The sequence below is a fragment of the Mesoplodon bidens genome (assembly GCF_964165515.1).
Source record: "Mesoplodon bidens genome assembly, chromosome: 4".
NCBI classification, from domain to species: Eukaryota; Metazoa; Chordata; class Mammalia; order Artiodactyla; family Ziphiidae; genus Mesoplodon; species Mesoplodon bidens.
In genome coordinates, this window is record NC_138160.1 from 33,022,372 (window position 1) to 33,038,299 (window position 15,928).

At 43.6% G+C, this 15,928-nt stretch overlaps 1 protein-coding gene across 3 annotated transcripts in view; it reads left to right on the forward strand.

The window, feature by feature from the left end:
• Window positions 1–425: 425 nt before the first annotated feature.
• OSMR (oncostatin M receptor) overlaps window positions 426–15,928 on the forward strand; it is a 56,990-nt gene continuing 41,487 nt past the window's right edge. For 2 of the 3 annotated variants that reach the window (XM_081230397.1, XM_081230399.1), the window contains exons 1-2: window positions 426–536; window positions 15,149–15,234. In XM_081230397.1, coding sequence (XP_081086523.1) covers window positions 15,162–15,234 — 73 coding nt within the window. In that variant the 5' untranslated portion in view covers window positions 426–536; window positions 15,149–15,161. Of the gene's footprint in view, window positions 537–570; window positions 903–15,148; window positions 15,235–15,928 lie in introns of those variants that run through there. The other variant, XM_081230398.1, reaches the window with a different exon arrangement.

The following is a 15,928-nucleotide window of genomic DNA, read 5'->3' on the forward strand; positions in this document are numbered from 1 at the left end:
CAAAGACTTTCTGCCCCGGAGCCCAGGGGTTCTGCCTCTAGGTTGGGATAACAAGTGGCCCCGCGGGAACCCACCGGCTTCGCTCTGAGCCCGCGGGGTGGACGGCCGGCGGGGCCCGCAGCGCGGCACGGGGGCGCGATGCCCGGCCTTCCGAGTTTTCGGTTTCCACTTTTCCTTTGCAGGCCTCTCCCACTTCCTTTCCCCCCGGTCCCCACCCGGCCGCCGCGTCCGGGGGCCCGCACCTCTGCAGGCTCCCGTCCGCTCCCCCCGGGGACCCAAAGGAGGCGAATTCCTGTGGGTCCCAGGAGTGCCAAGAGTGCGCAGCGAGACGGGAAATTGCAAAAGTCCTCGGCCCTCTGCCCGCCCCCGCGCCTTTCCCGTAACTCCCGCCCCTGGGCGCGCGCCCCGCAGCTGATTCATAGCCAGGGCGCGGGGCCGGCCCTGCACGTCCACACCCGCGCTCGCCCCCGCCTCGCACCCCGGCGGCAGCCAAGCCGACGACTCAGCCCGGCTCGCGGAGCCTTACCGCCTGCGGGGTGAGTACCCACCCGACCGCCCGTCCCGCTCCCCTCCGCGCGCCCCGCCTCCCTCCGTGGCTCTTCCGACGGACGGACCCGGGTGGCGTCGGGAAGAATCCGACCCCTTTGCTGCCCCTTCCCGGGTGGACGCGGCCCGGAGCTCAGCCGTCTTCTCCCCTGCTTGGCGCCGCCGAGGCCCCGCGTTTGCTTTGGTTCGGGGTTCGCTCTGCTCCGAGACGGTGCTTTGAGGGGCCCTCACCTGTGGCGCGCCGGCCTGGTGCGTAACACTGGAATACTAATTCTTCCCAGAGCTCACGCTGCTGGGGACACCGCGACGACTCCTACCCTGCTTTTACGTTCGCCATTCCACCGCCTCTTTCGCAGGTAGTTGGGAGTTAAAATTCCCATTTGACCCACTTTTGCCTCTCTCCCAGCACTCCAGAGCGAACTGCTGTCTCCAGCCTCCCCTCACGCTCCCTTAACTCCCACCTGACAGGCATTTCTCTCGCAGTCCGCGATCTCCCTCCTCCCGGTCTCTGTTTACACCTGGAAGCGGGAGGCGCTCACGCGCAGGTGGAGCGGGAAATCCCGGGGAAGTGTCTGGGGTAGACGCTAAGCGAATGCAAGGAGCGCCGAGGTGTCTGGCTGGGCGGTGGGGGCCGTGCATTTGTAACTAACCCACCCCTCATCCTTTTATAGACAAACCTTTCCTAGGCAAAAAGCACGGAGGGGTTCAATAACTTGTCCAAGACCGTAGAGCTGGCCGCGGTGGCACTGACGTCGCGAAGCGCGGGGCTTCGCCCCTGACACCGAGAGCCCTTTCTTGACAGTCCTTGGCCCTCTCACGCATCCATCCGTCCTGCCTGCCTGTCCTATGGTGGGAAGGACAGTGGGCCGTGCCACTGAGCAGGGATGCCTGGTAACTGACAAGCCTGAAGACTGAACAAGCTTATTCTCCAACTCAAGAGGGGTCGATATAAGCAGAGAATATGATAGAACTGAATGTAGTGTATTTCATTTGAGCTAGAAGGAAGGAAGCTCTGGGTCTTATTCTCAAGTCTAAACTGACTTTGGGACTTGGGTCAGGTTAACTTTATGGCCTCAGCCTCTGTCTCCTCGTCTGCGAAATAATACTGGTTCACACTTACTATGGGACCAGGCACTGTTCTAAGTACTGTACATATGCTAGACGATTTAAGCTTCGCAGTGAGGTAGGTAGCAGTTTTCTCATTCTGATTTTATCAGTGAGAAAACTGAGACCCAGAGAAGTTAAGTAACTTGTCTGTGGTCACACAGCTAGTGGGTGACAGTCAGGATTGGCTTTGGAATCTGCTTATAACGACTGTGTTGTGCCTCAAACTCTAGGACCCTTTTTGGAGTGTTTCCCACCCCATCCCACTCGTGGTGCTTCATTATTGTCCTGCTTTGTCTCTCTCCTGGGCTGCTTTAAAATGCACTCAGAGAACCTTGAAGCTGAAGGGCCCCAAAGGGTCATAGTGGCCAGGGTTTCCCAAACTTAGCTGTGTCTTAGAATCATTCTTGAAGCTTTTCAAAGCGCTGGACTCCAGCTTCACCTGCCTACTCAGAATCTTCAGGGCATGCTAAGTTTGGCATCTCCCAGATAGCGTTCAGTATTGTTAGAATGCCTCCAGTGTCAGGGAGCTCTCCAGCTAATGTGATTGTTGGACAGAGCTAATTCTCAGCTGTAACTTGCCTCCTTGTGGTACCTGTTGTGTCTCCTGTTGTCTCAGCAAATGTGTCTAAACCTTCTGTAACAAAGGCCGCCTTGAGAGGAAAGGGCTGGTCTTAGGTGTCCAACGGGGACTGGAGCCACGCTGGGGAGAACACTTACACGCTGGGTCTTTTCCTTCTACCCTGTTCTTTAACCTGAAAGAGCAGGAACATCTACAGGGGTGCAGAGAGGTGTTCCAGAGTCTCTGTTGTTTTTTGTGACCCTTTGTCCTGAAAAAGGAACCAAATCAGGAAAACTATCAGGGTGTTGAAAGAGGAATCAGTGGTGCTGTGATTTGACAAGAGGAAGGTGTGTGTTTTCCTTGTGGGAGGATTTTTGGCTTGGGTGGAAGGAAAACTGAGTGTCATCTTGCTCATTTACAGGAACAGTGAGCCCTGGCTCTCTTTTCCCTGGGGGAGGAAGTCCTCCTTGATTGAAAAAAATATATGAAAGGGGGAAATATAAGACAAATAAGATTTTGTGAGAAATACCTCTCCCTCCAAGCAGCCTTCCTTGCTCTGTAAAGCACAAGTTTCTTCTCCAGCGGCTGTGTCCTTGCTTTTACAAGGTTGTCTATTTTATTTTTGTGTTTTAAAAATAATGCAAATAATAAGTGAATATATATACGAACTATACGAAATGAAATGCAGAACCTTGGTCATTCCTACTCCCACTCAGAAGAGGGTAAGTTCAGGTTGGTACCTACTATTCCAAGATTTCTTCTTTTCTATACAATTGCATAATATGTATATATACACTTATGTTTTTTTAAAGATATTTTTTCTTTTTTAAATTGTACAGTTATCTTTTTATTTATTTATTTTATTTTACTTTATTTTTGGCTTTGTTGGGTCTTTGTTTCTGCACACGGGCTTTCTCTAGTTGTGGCGAGCAGGGGCTACTCTTTGTTGTGGTGCACGGGCTTCTCATTGCGGTGGCTTCTCTTGTTGCAGAGCACAGGCTCTAGGCGCGCGGGCTTCAGTAGTTGTGGTGGGCGGGCTCAGTAGTTGTGGCTCCCGGGCTCTAGAGCTCAGGCTCAGTAGTTGTGGTGCACAGGCTTAGCTAGTCCGTGGCATGTGGGATCTTCCTGGACCAGGGCTCGAACCCGTGTCCCCTGCATTGGCATTTTTTTTATTATGGTAAAATACATAATATAAAATTTACCGTTTTAATCATTTTAAGTATACAGGTCTGTGTCATTAAGTACATTCATATTGTTGTGCAACCATCCCCACCGTCCGTCTCCAGAACTCTTCATCTTGCAAAACTGAAACTGTACCCATTAGACAATAATTCCCCATTCCCCCTCTCCCCAGCCCCTGACAGCCATCATTATACTTTCTGTCCCTATGCATTCAAATACTCCAGGTACCTCATATAAATGGGGGAATCATATCGTCTTTGCCTTTTTGTAACTGGCTTATTTCACTTAGCAAAATGTCCTCAAGGCTCATCCATGCTGTAGCATGTATCACAATTTCCTTCCTTTTTAAGACTGAATAATATTCCATTGTTTATGTATACCACATTCTGCTTATCCATTCATAATGCTTTTATTTATTTTTTAATAAATTTATTTTTTATTTGTGGCTGCATTGGATCTTCGTTGCGGTGTGCGGGCTTCTCACTGCAGTGGCTTCTCGTTGCAGAGCACGGGCTCTAGGCATGCAGGCTTCAGTAGTTGTGGCGCACGGGCTCAGTAGTTGTGGCACACAGGCTTAGTTGCTCTGCAGCATGTGGGATCCTCCCAGACCAGTGATCGAACCCATGTCCCCTGCATTGGCAGGGGGATTCTCAACCACTGTGCCACAGGGAAGCCCAATGCTTTTATTTTTAACTGTCTTTTGCTGCACAGATGTTTTAAATGTTTGTATAATCAACTCTACAATCTCATGCTTTCTGTGCTTTGTCTAGCTTAGAAAGGTCTTTTTCACCTAAAAATTATTTTAAAGTTTTTTTTTCTAATACTTTTATTATTTTGTTTTTACATTTAGCTCTGCAAAATTTCAGATTTTTGTATAAGGTGAAAGGTAAAATGTAACTTAACTTTTTTCTTAAGTTTTAAGCAGTTGATCCAATACTGTTTATATAATCATACAGCTTTTTTCTAACTCATTTGAAATTCTATTTTTACAGTAAAATAAATTCCTATTTATATAAGGCCCTGTTTCAGGATTCTACCCTATTTCACTGATCTATTTTTGTCTCTTCTTCTGCCAGTATCACCTGTGTTAAATGCTACAGCTTGATGGTATACTTTTTTTTTTTTTTGAGGTACGCGGGCCTCTCCCGTTGCGGAGCACAGGCTCCGGACGCGCAGGCTCAGCGGCCATGGCTCATGGGCCCAGCCGCTCCGCGGCATGTGAGATCTTCCCGGACCGGGGCACAAACCCGTGTCCCCTGCATCGGCAGGCGGACTCTCAACCACTGTGCCACCAGGGAAGCCCTTGATGGTATATTTTTATATCTAGGAGTATATATTTGTGTTTTTTTCCCTCAGAACGTTTTTGGAAAGTGATTCTCATACATTTTCATTTTGTATAAACTTTACAAATAACTTGTCAAGTTTAATAAAATCCTATTGGAATTTTTCTTAAGATTTTCTTGGCTTTCTAATTATCAGTAATATTTTTATGCCTTAATGTCAATTGTCGTATGCCCTTCACACATGCAGGAAGCCGTGTGATGTGACTGGCGGGTGACTCACATGGCTCAAGCTCTGAATTGACTGTGTCAACCTGGACAAGTTACTTTTAGCCTTTCTTAGCCTTAATTTCCCTATCTTTGTATGGGGATAATAATTGAACCTCCTTTCAGGGGGCTGTTATAAGGATTCTATTAATGAATGCATGTAAATCACTTAGCAAAGCACCTAGCAGAGGGTTAGCACCCAGTGTGTGCTAGCTGGGATCATTTTCACATTTCCCTTCCTATCCTGCTGTGGGCACTGCAGTGTGCCTTGTCAGAGCTAGAATTGGTAAATCTTCTACTTCATATATCCATAGTGTCCTAGGAGACAAAAATATGTAGTAAATATTGAATATAGTAGTGCTTCTCAAACTTCAGTGTGTATCTGCATCACCTGGGGATCTTGTTTAAATGCAGATTTTTATCCCACACTTTGCATATGTAGTCTCTCACTGATATTTAAAATTAAGCCGCTAGTGACAGTATGTCCTTTGGGGATAAATGTGATTGACATGACTTGTAAATTGCTTTCTTTTAACATTATATGCTAAAGAACTAAATTATATTTAGGTTGTTTCCTTTCTTCCTTCCTCCCTTCCTTTCTTTCTTCTTTTTCTTTCTTTTTCCTTATGAAAAGAGAGTTAGTGAAGGTGCTAAATATAACAACAAATTCTATTCTTAGACCTGAAATCACTGAGACAATTAACTATGTGGATTATTTAAAACTGTTGATTTATGATGAAGACAGCCTCATAAAATATATCCAGTCTGGGGCTTCCCTGGTGGCGCAGTGGTTGCGAGTCCACCTGCAGATGTAGGGGACACGGGTTTGTGCCCCGGTCCAGAAAGATCCCACATGCCGCGGAGCGGCTGGGCCCATGAGCCATGGCCGCTGAGCCTGCGCGTCCGGAGACTGTGCTCCGCAACGGGAGAGGCCACAACAGTGAGAGACCTGCGTACCGGAAAAAAAAAATATATATATATATATCTCCAGTCTGAGTATGAAATGTAAGTCAGCTGATAGGAAAGCCAGAATTACAAGTGTCTTAGCAAAGAGAAAAACATAAGACATAAGGGACACTTGGAAAAACATAAGATTAAATGTAAGATTAAAAAGAACTCTTGGAAAGCATGGATTGAGGTTCTGCTGTGTGAGAACATTGTGTGACAGATCTTGAGAAGAGGTAAATCAGCAGGAGCTATACTCTCATGGGAGTAAATTTCTCACACATCACATTATCTCTTAGTCAATTCTCTCTACTCCCAGTCTTCCTAACAGGGGACTTTGAGCAAGTTAACCTCAATCTAGTGTGCCCATCTGTCTAAAGAGGATGGCAGTATTTTTTTCTATCTGGGACATTGGTTACTTTCTGTTTGAAAATGCATTACTAAAGTGCCTGCATTTTCTCAGGACCTGAGAGATCACACTTTTTTGTAGGGAAATACATGACACCCTCATAGACTGATCCAATACCTAAAAAATATCAACCTTTTTTTCAGGTCTGTTTGACAGCTATGGGCTGGATTTGAATCACAAAACACTTTTGACTAGTTTACCCCCCCTGTTGGGATATATGTGTGGAAATAATGGAATTGCCAGTACTTGCACAAGACTGAACCCAATATTTGTAAAACACGCATACACACACACATGCACACACATGTTTTAAAGAATGCTTTATGTTGCAGAATTACATAACTTGAGAGAGGTCTATAATTTCTCTCATCCTACTCACTTCCCTTCCCCCACACAAGCTCTAAATTTATAACTCTTAGTAGTTGGGTGTGTCTTTTGGGGCCAGTTTGGATCCTTCAAGTAGAAGACAGCAAGGCAGAAATAGATGTGTAGGAGATCTTTTGGGAAAGCATTGTGAAGGATAAAGGGAAAAGGGAGCAGGAATAGGCAGAGAGCACCTCCAAACCCACTGCAGGTCTGAGCCCTGTGAAAGGGGATAGGGAAGAAGGAAGATTGGAAAGGAAGAGCTTCCAGCTACAGTGCAGCTCTGAGAAAGTTCCAGCCAGGGATGGGGAGGCTTTGATCAAAGGTTGTCTATTACAGGAGCCCCGTGTCGGGTGGAGAAGACTTGGTTTGATATATGATGGGAACAGCCAGGGAGGACTGTGGGCTTGGGTGTGAATGTGCAGTGGATCCAAACGTGTGGCAATGGAGGCTGTCAGGAAGCTACGCAGTAGGTTCCTTCGAACGGAGCTCTGAGTGGCATAGCCGTACGATTGCCACACTTCTCTTCTAGAGGTGGTTTTCTGCACACACTCTTCTGAAACTTGCTTTTTCATTCAGTATTTTTTGGACATTCTTCCATGTCAACACATGATTCTAGTTCATCCTTTTTAACAGCTTGATAATATTCTTTTGTAGAAATGCACCATAATTAAATTTTCTACTTTCTTTGGATGGATATTTAGATTGTTTCAATTTTTTCCTCAATAAAAACAATGTTACAATGAACAGAGGACAAAATTCCAGAAATAGTATTTCTGCATCAAAGATAATGCATACTAAAATTTTAATAGATATTGCCAAATTGACCTTGTTCAAGTTGTGCTTTTTGACCATCAGTGAGTAGCAATGCCTACTTTTTCAAACTCTTACCAGTGCTAGGTATTAAGACCTTTTTAAGCTTTGCCAATTGGACACCACACAGACACACACAGAGATATACACAACTACTGCTTTAATTTGCGTGTATTTAATTATTAGTGATAGTGCCCAGTTTTTCTTTTTTATCTTTTTGGTTATTGATAGTTCTTTCTTTTCTGTGAATTACATAATCATGTCATTTGCCAGTTTTTCTATAGAGTTTCTTGCCTTTTTCTTATTGATTTCTAAGATCTCTATATATATTAGGGATAGTAACCTTGTGACATAAGTATTGAAACTATTGTTCCCAGTTTGGTTTTGGACCTATTATATCACCAAAAATTTTCAATATTCAGTTGATTGGTATAGCAGTCTTTACCTTTTTTTTGCTTCTGGTTTTGCATCATGCTTGGACAGATTATACAAATATTCACCTATGTTTTATTCTAGTCACCTTTTTCTTCCATTTTTACTGAGATATAATTGACATACAACACTGTATAAGTTTAGGGTGTACACATAATGATTTAACTTACATACATCATGAAGTGATGATTACAATAAGTTTAGTGAACATCCATCATCTCATATAAATACATAATTAAAGAAATAGAGAAAATATCTTCCTTGTGATGAAAACTCTTAGGATTTACTCTCTTAATAACTCTCATATGTAACGTACATCACCATTAATTATCTTTATCATGCTGCACATTACATCCCTCATATTTATTTGTCTCATAACTGGAAGTTTGTACCTTTTGCCTGCCTTCCTCCAATTCCCCCTCCCCCTACTCCCTGCCTCTGGTAGCTACAAATCTGATCTCTTTTTCTAACAGTTTGTTTTTGAAGTGTAATCGACCTACAACATTATGTTAGTTCCTAATACACAACATGGTGATTCGGTATTTCTCTACATTTCCAATGATTGCCGTAAGTCTAGTCATCTGTCACCATACAAAGATATTACATAATTATTGACTATATTCCTCACACTTTACATTTCATACCTGTGACTCATTTATTTTGTAATTGAAAGTTTATATAGCTTAATCTCCCTCCCCTATTTCTCTCCTCCCCCCACCCCGCCCCTCTGGCAACCACCTATTTGTTCTATCTATAACCTTGTTTCTATTTAATTATATTTGTTCATTTATTATAGTTTTTAGATTCCACATTATAAGTGAAATTATGTGGTATTTGTCTTTCTCTCTCTGACTTATTTCACTTATCATAATAACCTTTAGGTCCATTCATGTTGTTGCAAATGCCAAGATTGAATTCTTTTTTATGGCTAAGTAATATTCCATTGTGTACATATGTCACATCTTCTTTATCCATTTATCTTTTGATGGGCACATGTGTTGCCTTCATATCTTGACTCTTGTAAATAATGCTGCAGTGAACATAGGGGTGCATACATCTTTTAAAATTAGTGTTTTCATTTGTTTCAGATAAATACCCAGAAGTGGAATTACTGGCTCATATGGAGTTCTATTTTTAATTTTTTAATTTTTAAAAAATTTTTTGAGGAACCTCCAAACTGTTTTCCATAGTGGCTGCACCAATTTACATTCCCATCAACAATGCAAGAGGGTTCCATTTTCTTCACATCCTTGTCAGCATTTGCTATTTGTTGTATTTTGATGGTAGCCATTCTGACAGGTGTGAGGTGATAACTCACTGTGGTTTTGATTTGCATTTCCCTGATGATTAGAGATGTAGAGCATCTTTTCGTGTGCCTATTGGCCACCCGTATGTCTTCTTTGGAAAAATGTCTATTCAGGCCCTCTGACCATTTTTTAATTGGGTTGTTTGTTTTTTTGATGTTGAGTTTTATGAGTTCTCTGTTTATTCTAGTAAAGCTAATGGTCTTTCATTTACATCTTTGTTCATCTGGATTTTATTTTGTTGAAGGAAATGAAGCAGTAGCAATAATGATCAAATTAACATTAATTGGATTTACTGTGTGTATATTCTCATAATCTTATTTGATCCTCATGGCAATCCTATGAGGTAGGTTACTTATTCTCATTTTACAGAAAAGAAAATCGAAGCCTAGATGGTTTAAGTAACTTGTCTATAGTCATATAGTTATTAAGTGCCAGAGGGGGGATTAGACCCTAAGTAGTCTTATGTCAGAGCAGCTGTACATAACTGTTACAGCTTCCTTTTCCCATACATGTCTGGGTTAGTACATTGTTCCAGTACCATTTGGGTGAATAATGTATCTTTTCTCAAATGAAGTATCACCTTTAGCATTTACTAAATGCCTACATAGTCTTTGCATCCAGAATATTCCTCGGATCCAGGTTTTCCAGTTCTTTCTTTGACTTCACATACAACTTAGAGACTCAACTTTACTCCTATCTGGAATCACAGATTCCAAGAATCATTAACTAAACATTGCTTAAAAAAGAAGATGAGCTGTGAGTCAATTCAGTCTCATAAATCAGGATTGAGCTTACAAAACTAGTAGAAACACTTAAGTGGGTAGGTTTAGAGAGCGGGGAAGAAGTGCTTGAACCCTGAGCGTGCCTCTGAGTGATGGATACTTAAGGAGGAAGGGGTGGTGGAATTGGGGTGAAACCTTGTGGGTAATCAATCCTATGCTGTAATGGTGGAGGCCCTTTCAAAGGGGCTCCAAAAGACAAATGGCAGTGCTCTTAAAAAAAAAGAAAAGAACAGAACCTGGAAGATGTGGGCATCCTCCATGAAGTGGCATGCAACTCTTTGTACTGCCACATAGAACTCTTTCACAAGGTACACACACGGAGCACGTGTCCTACTTGAACAGCTTCTTCTTTAAAATAGTATTTGCATATGACATCATTGGGGCACCCAGCCAACTGTGAAGAGTTTGGCAACACACCCATGTTCTTGGGAAGCAAGTGATCGATTAAGCTGCTTCCCATGGAGATTATTTGCGGTGGGGAAACTTCTCAGGAATAAATATTTCAGTAATGACAATAAGAAGTGCTGGTGAAGAGGGGCAGATTTTTCCAAAGCTGTGTTTTCATTACACGTGTAGTTTTTATTACACATACAGTAGATATTAGAATATCCCTCGTGTGTAGTATTACACACGAGGGATATTCAAAGGCATCTTCTTTTTGCAAAGAGACAAGGTTTGAATGAGGAGTTCTACAAAAGGAGTGGGTAATTTTTCTTTTCTTTCCTCCCTTTTTCTTCCAGAGAAGGAATGTCAATGAAAGACTATGAATTTGGCAACCTTTGGCAACAGAAAATGTAGAAGGGCCTGAAAAAGAATCTATTTTAATTAAAATAAAATTGAAAGCAAGGAAGAGAGAATGCAAGAAAATTGGTACAAGTTTTTGTTCCTTTACTGGATATTGACTGGGTAGCAACTGTGTTCTGGTACCGTGATAGACATGGGGAATAAGATCTGGACCTGTCCTCAAGCAGCTCATAGTCTGGGTAGGAAAAATGGAGATCTGAAAAATTTTAAAAAAGAACAGATTTTGTCTGGATTTGTTAATCCCATAATCCTAAAAGCAGATACAAACTACTATATATAAAATAGATAAGCAACAAGGAATTACTGTGTAGCATAGGGAACTATATTCAATATCTTGTAATAACCTATAATGGAAAATAATCTCTCTCTATACACACACACACACACACACACATACAAACACACACACATAAACTTACTGTATGCCTGAAACTAACACAATATTGTAAATCAACTGTACTTCTTTTCTTTTTTTCTTTTTGGCCGCACTGTGCACCTTGTGGGAATCTTAGTTTGCTGACCAGGGATTGAGCCTGGGCCCTGGCAGTGAGAGTGCTGAGTCCTAACCACTGGACTGCCAGGGAATTCCCCCAACTATACCTCAGTTTTAAAACACTGGGGAAATTTTTTTAAAAAAGAGAGAGAACAGATTTGGGAAAGGACAAAGTCATGCGGATGAGGCAGGAAAGTATTTTTCCTTTCTGAATTCTGCCACTTCGTACTTCCCAGACTTCCTTTTCTTACTGGAAAGTGGACGTGACAATGCTCCTTGCTCATGGTCGTGGAGAGAGAAAGCCTGTTGAATGAATGGGAGAGCTGGGTAGCCTCTCTCGGGTCAGAAGCAGAGCTTCAGAGGAAAAACCAAACCCTGCTTGGTGCACCCTGAGCATCTGTAGGGGATCGTGCCAAACAGCCGCCTGATGCTGAAGGACTCACCAGCCCTCATCCTTAAGGTGATGTGGGAAAGCCTGGCCTAATCTTGGATTTTCATTTTGATCTGCATAAGGGGGCGTAGTGTAGGGTGTAGGGCACCCCAGAGCTATGTGCTCGGACCTCTTTCTCTTTTCTGTCTGTACGCCCTCTTGGAGATCTTCCAGTCCTATGGCTTTAAATTTGTATTTGTATGCACCAAGCATGCCTGGATTTATACCCCCCACCACGACCCCTCCCATGGCCCCTCTACATGATGTATCCAGCTAGCTACTTGACATCTCCACTTGGCTATCAAGTGAGCATTTCAAATTGAGATGTCACAAGTTGGGTCCTTGATACAGCCCACTGAATCATTCTTCTGCTTCTCCATTAATGGTGATTCCATTTTCCCAGGGACTCAGGCCAAAATTCTTGGAGCCATCCACGATGTCTCACTTTGTCACCACCCCGCACACCCTGCCAGCTCTATCTTTAAAATCTCTCCCATTTCATCACCGTTCCCACAGCCACTGCCGTCCCCCCCGTCGCCGGGTCTAAGCCAGCATCAGCCTCCCCTGGACTATGGCCGTGACCTCCACCTGCACTCCCTCATGCCACTCTTGCCCCCTTCAATGTCTTCATTACGGGGTCCTTCCTGTACAATATAAGGTAGACCGTGTTACTCCTTTGTTTAAAACTACCCAGTGGCTCCCATCTCAGAGTAGAAGCCGAAGTCTCTAAAGCGTTTTCCCGCATGCCCTGTGATTGCCCCGGTCACTCACCTCCTCGGCCGTGCCAACCCCCGGCTCCGTGTTGTTCCTTGACTCTATGCCCAGCGCTCTGCCACCTCAGGATCTCTGCACAGGTCGCTCCCTCACCCCAGGCTTTTCACTCTGTTACTGGGAGGTCTCACAGGGAAATAGCTGATGCACTCAGAGTCCGATAACTCGAGGAAGATTGACGTAGGAGGCGTGGAGGGGAACCACGTGGGCTGTGCAGCAGTCACCTGAGGCTTGGAAGAAGCTGGCCCAGAGCCCTTGGTGTCTGTGTTTTCCCAGCAGCATCAGGCTCTGTGCCTACAGGAAATCTGTTCATAGGGCATTTCCCAAAGTGGGTTCCACAGGGGTCTCTGGGAGGTTCTCCCATCTGCTGACTCTTGTTCTGCAGGTTTTGATGAACTGTTTTGATTTTAGGATTTCAGACAAGGCTAGGACTTGTAGTCCTTCTTCAAAAGGTCCCAAGGTGGTCTGGAGCCTGAAGTATCGAGATGGTGGCTGCCCGGTCACAACACTGGAAATAAACACTTTGCTCTGTGCAGACAGTGACCACTGGGTCACGGCTACCACCTGTCCAGCATGTGTAAAACCATGCCCATCAGAACTGATGAAAGGAAAACCAGGAAATCTAAGTGGCTGCTGGAATTAAGGTCCTCAGCTTCACAACCTGCCGTGTGTGAGATGGTGGGAGAGGGCAGGGCTTCAGACAGGACTGTCCTGGTGATTCTCAAAGACTGTCCTGAGATACTCAGACCTTAGAAGTACATCCCTTGTAAATACTCTTATCTTTCAATTTTGTTATATGACAACTTGTATTCTTTAGTTTCTGGTTACCCTTAATTGGTAGGTGGCCTCTAACTTCTAGTTTTAAGTTTCTCTGCCCCATGACTTGCTTAATTTTTGTGACATGTAAAATATTTGATTTACTAAAACTCCGCCTTTTTACAAACATCTTAAATAACCCTTTCATGCAGAGGACACGAGGCAGCGTGCATCTCACCCCTGGAATCACCTGCTTTTTTTTTTTTTTTTCACTTGGGGTATAGTTGTTTTACAATGTTGTGTTAGTTTCTACTATACAGCAAAGTGAATCAGCCATATGTACACATATATCCCCTCTTTTTGGGATTTCCTGGAATCACCTGCTTTTGAATTGCAGGGATGAGCTGTCCTCATGGTGGTGGCTCCTGTGTTCCTTGGGTGACATAAATGCCGGGAGGATGGGACACTGTGCCGTAGACCAGGATTGGATGGATATTTGAATGAACAGTGAGTGTCAGACACTTCACTGTGCCATTTTCCTTTGCCTCCCCTTTGGTTCTCAGCAGAAGATCTTTTCTCTTGAGTCAGTTTTCCCCTGGCTTTGATATGCAGTTGTAATAGGAACCTATCTGAAGTTGCCAGTAGAGACTTTAGTGCGGTATGGATGACCTGTTGCCAAAAATTGAAGTAGCAGAAAGCAGTGCTTAAAGAATCAGGAAGTAAAGCTGTCATTTGCAGACTTGTGCTCCTATGTAAGCAGGTTTGACCACCCCAAAGTAATTGAATGGTTTGGTTTACCCTCTTCCTGTCTTCACTGTCGTCCCCATTTCTTGTAAAATGCCATTTAAAGGAAATAAATGGAGGGTGTGGGCAGTGAAAATGAGTGATCTGGTTCATGGAATTTTGAGCTTTTGATGAAGCCCAAGAGGACTAGATGGAGGCAAAAGATGATTGAATTTTTCTTTGTTTCTCTCCATGATAAGTCAGAGTTTGAAGAAGAAAAGTGACATTCAGTACTTCCCCTGACTAAACATTTATTATGAAATGAAGAACATATTAGCCTTCTTGAGGCCATCCAGGCTTATTCTTTGTGCCCTCGGATTGTCCAATGGTCTGAGGACCTGATGAGTCAGTGAAGCTCCTTGGCCTGTAGTTCACAACCCTATTCTAAGGCAAGGAAAACCGGAAATTATCTTGAACAATGAAACTCTGCCTGTCTCCATCAGTGGCAAGTGCTCATTTCTTTCAGGTGACATTTTAAGGAGGGAGACAGGGAAGAGTGGAGATGACTCCCCCATGAGGAATTCATTCCAATGTAGCTCTTCTGAGACTGTGACCGTTTTTTTAATATTTAACTTTTGTTTCTCTGCTTTATCTTTCTTCACCAACCTTTGCTTGGTTTGAAGAGATTGGTGGATCGTTATCTCTTGCCACACAGACTCATGGCACATCTGGGAACAGCTTCTCTGGGCTGGGGCATGGCCGGCTGCTGGCTGACCGAGGCTGGCCCCTGCTGGAGCAACTCAGGGGCTCAACTCTGCCTCATGTTGCTTGTCCTTCTCCTAGGTCTAATAGAATAGCCCAGAAATGCTCTTTTCATGCCAAAGGTGGAAACACAAAAGAGCAAGCAGCAATACATAAAGTCTCTTGAGGCCTAGGCTCCAAGCTGTCATACCATCACTTCTGCCTCATTTACAGGCCAAAGCAAGTCAGATGGAGCAGGGAAATTGACTCATTGTGGGGCGAGGGGGGACTCCAAATTCACAGTGACGGGCGTATGGACATAAGGAGGAGAGAAGAACGGGAGCCTTAATGCCATCATCTTCCGCAGGTGGTTCAAAGAAACTTGCTCACAGCTAAAATTAAATAAAATTTCCCTTCTTTGCAATTTATCTTTTTCAGAAAACCAGAACCTATGGCTCTCTTTGCAGTTTTTCAGACAACATTCCTCTTGGTATTGCTGTCCTTGAGAACTTATGAAAGTGAAGGTAAGAAGTGGAAGGAACAGTAAAAAAAAAAAAAAAAAAAAAAAAAAATCACCTAGGGGAAAAAAAAACAAGTTGACAGGTACTTTGGAGAAAAATCAACAGGTCATTTTTCTTTGAAAATTACTTGGAATTGGTAAGTAGCAGTGATTACCTTAGTCTTGAGCTTCCTGATCTTGATGGCTCATTGTAGTAAGCTGTACCTTAACCTTGATTTCCCGGTCAATGGAGTAAGCTATACCTTAACCTTGATTTCCCGGTCAATGGAGTAAGCTATACCTTAACCTTGATTTCCCGGTCAATGCAGTAAGCTATAACTTAACCTTGATTTCCCGGTCAATGGAGTAAGCTATACCTTAACCTTGATTTCCCGGTCAATGGAGCAAGCTATACCTTAACCTTGATTTCCCGGTCAATGGGGCAAGCTATACCTTAACCTTGATTTCCCGGTCAATGGGGCAAGCTATACCTTAACCTTGATTTCCTGGTCAGTGAGATAAGCTATACCTTAACCTTGATTTCCTGGTCAGTGGAGTAAGCTATACCTTAACCTTGATTTCCTGGTCAATGGTAACTTGTCAGTGAATCTAGTCCCAGAGAATGTCATGATCAATATATGGTCCATGGCCATTGCCAGAGGAGTTCCTTCTAAACTTGCTGGGTAGAGATAGGTTATGTGTCCAGTGTCGGCAGCAAG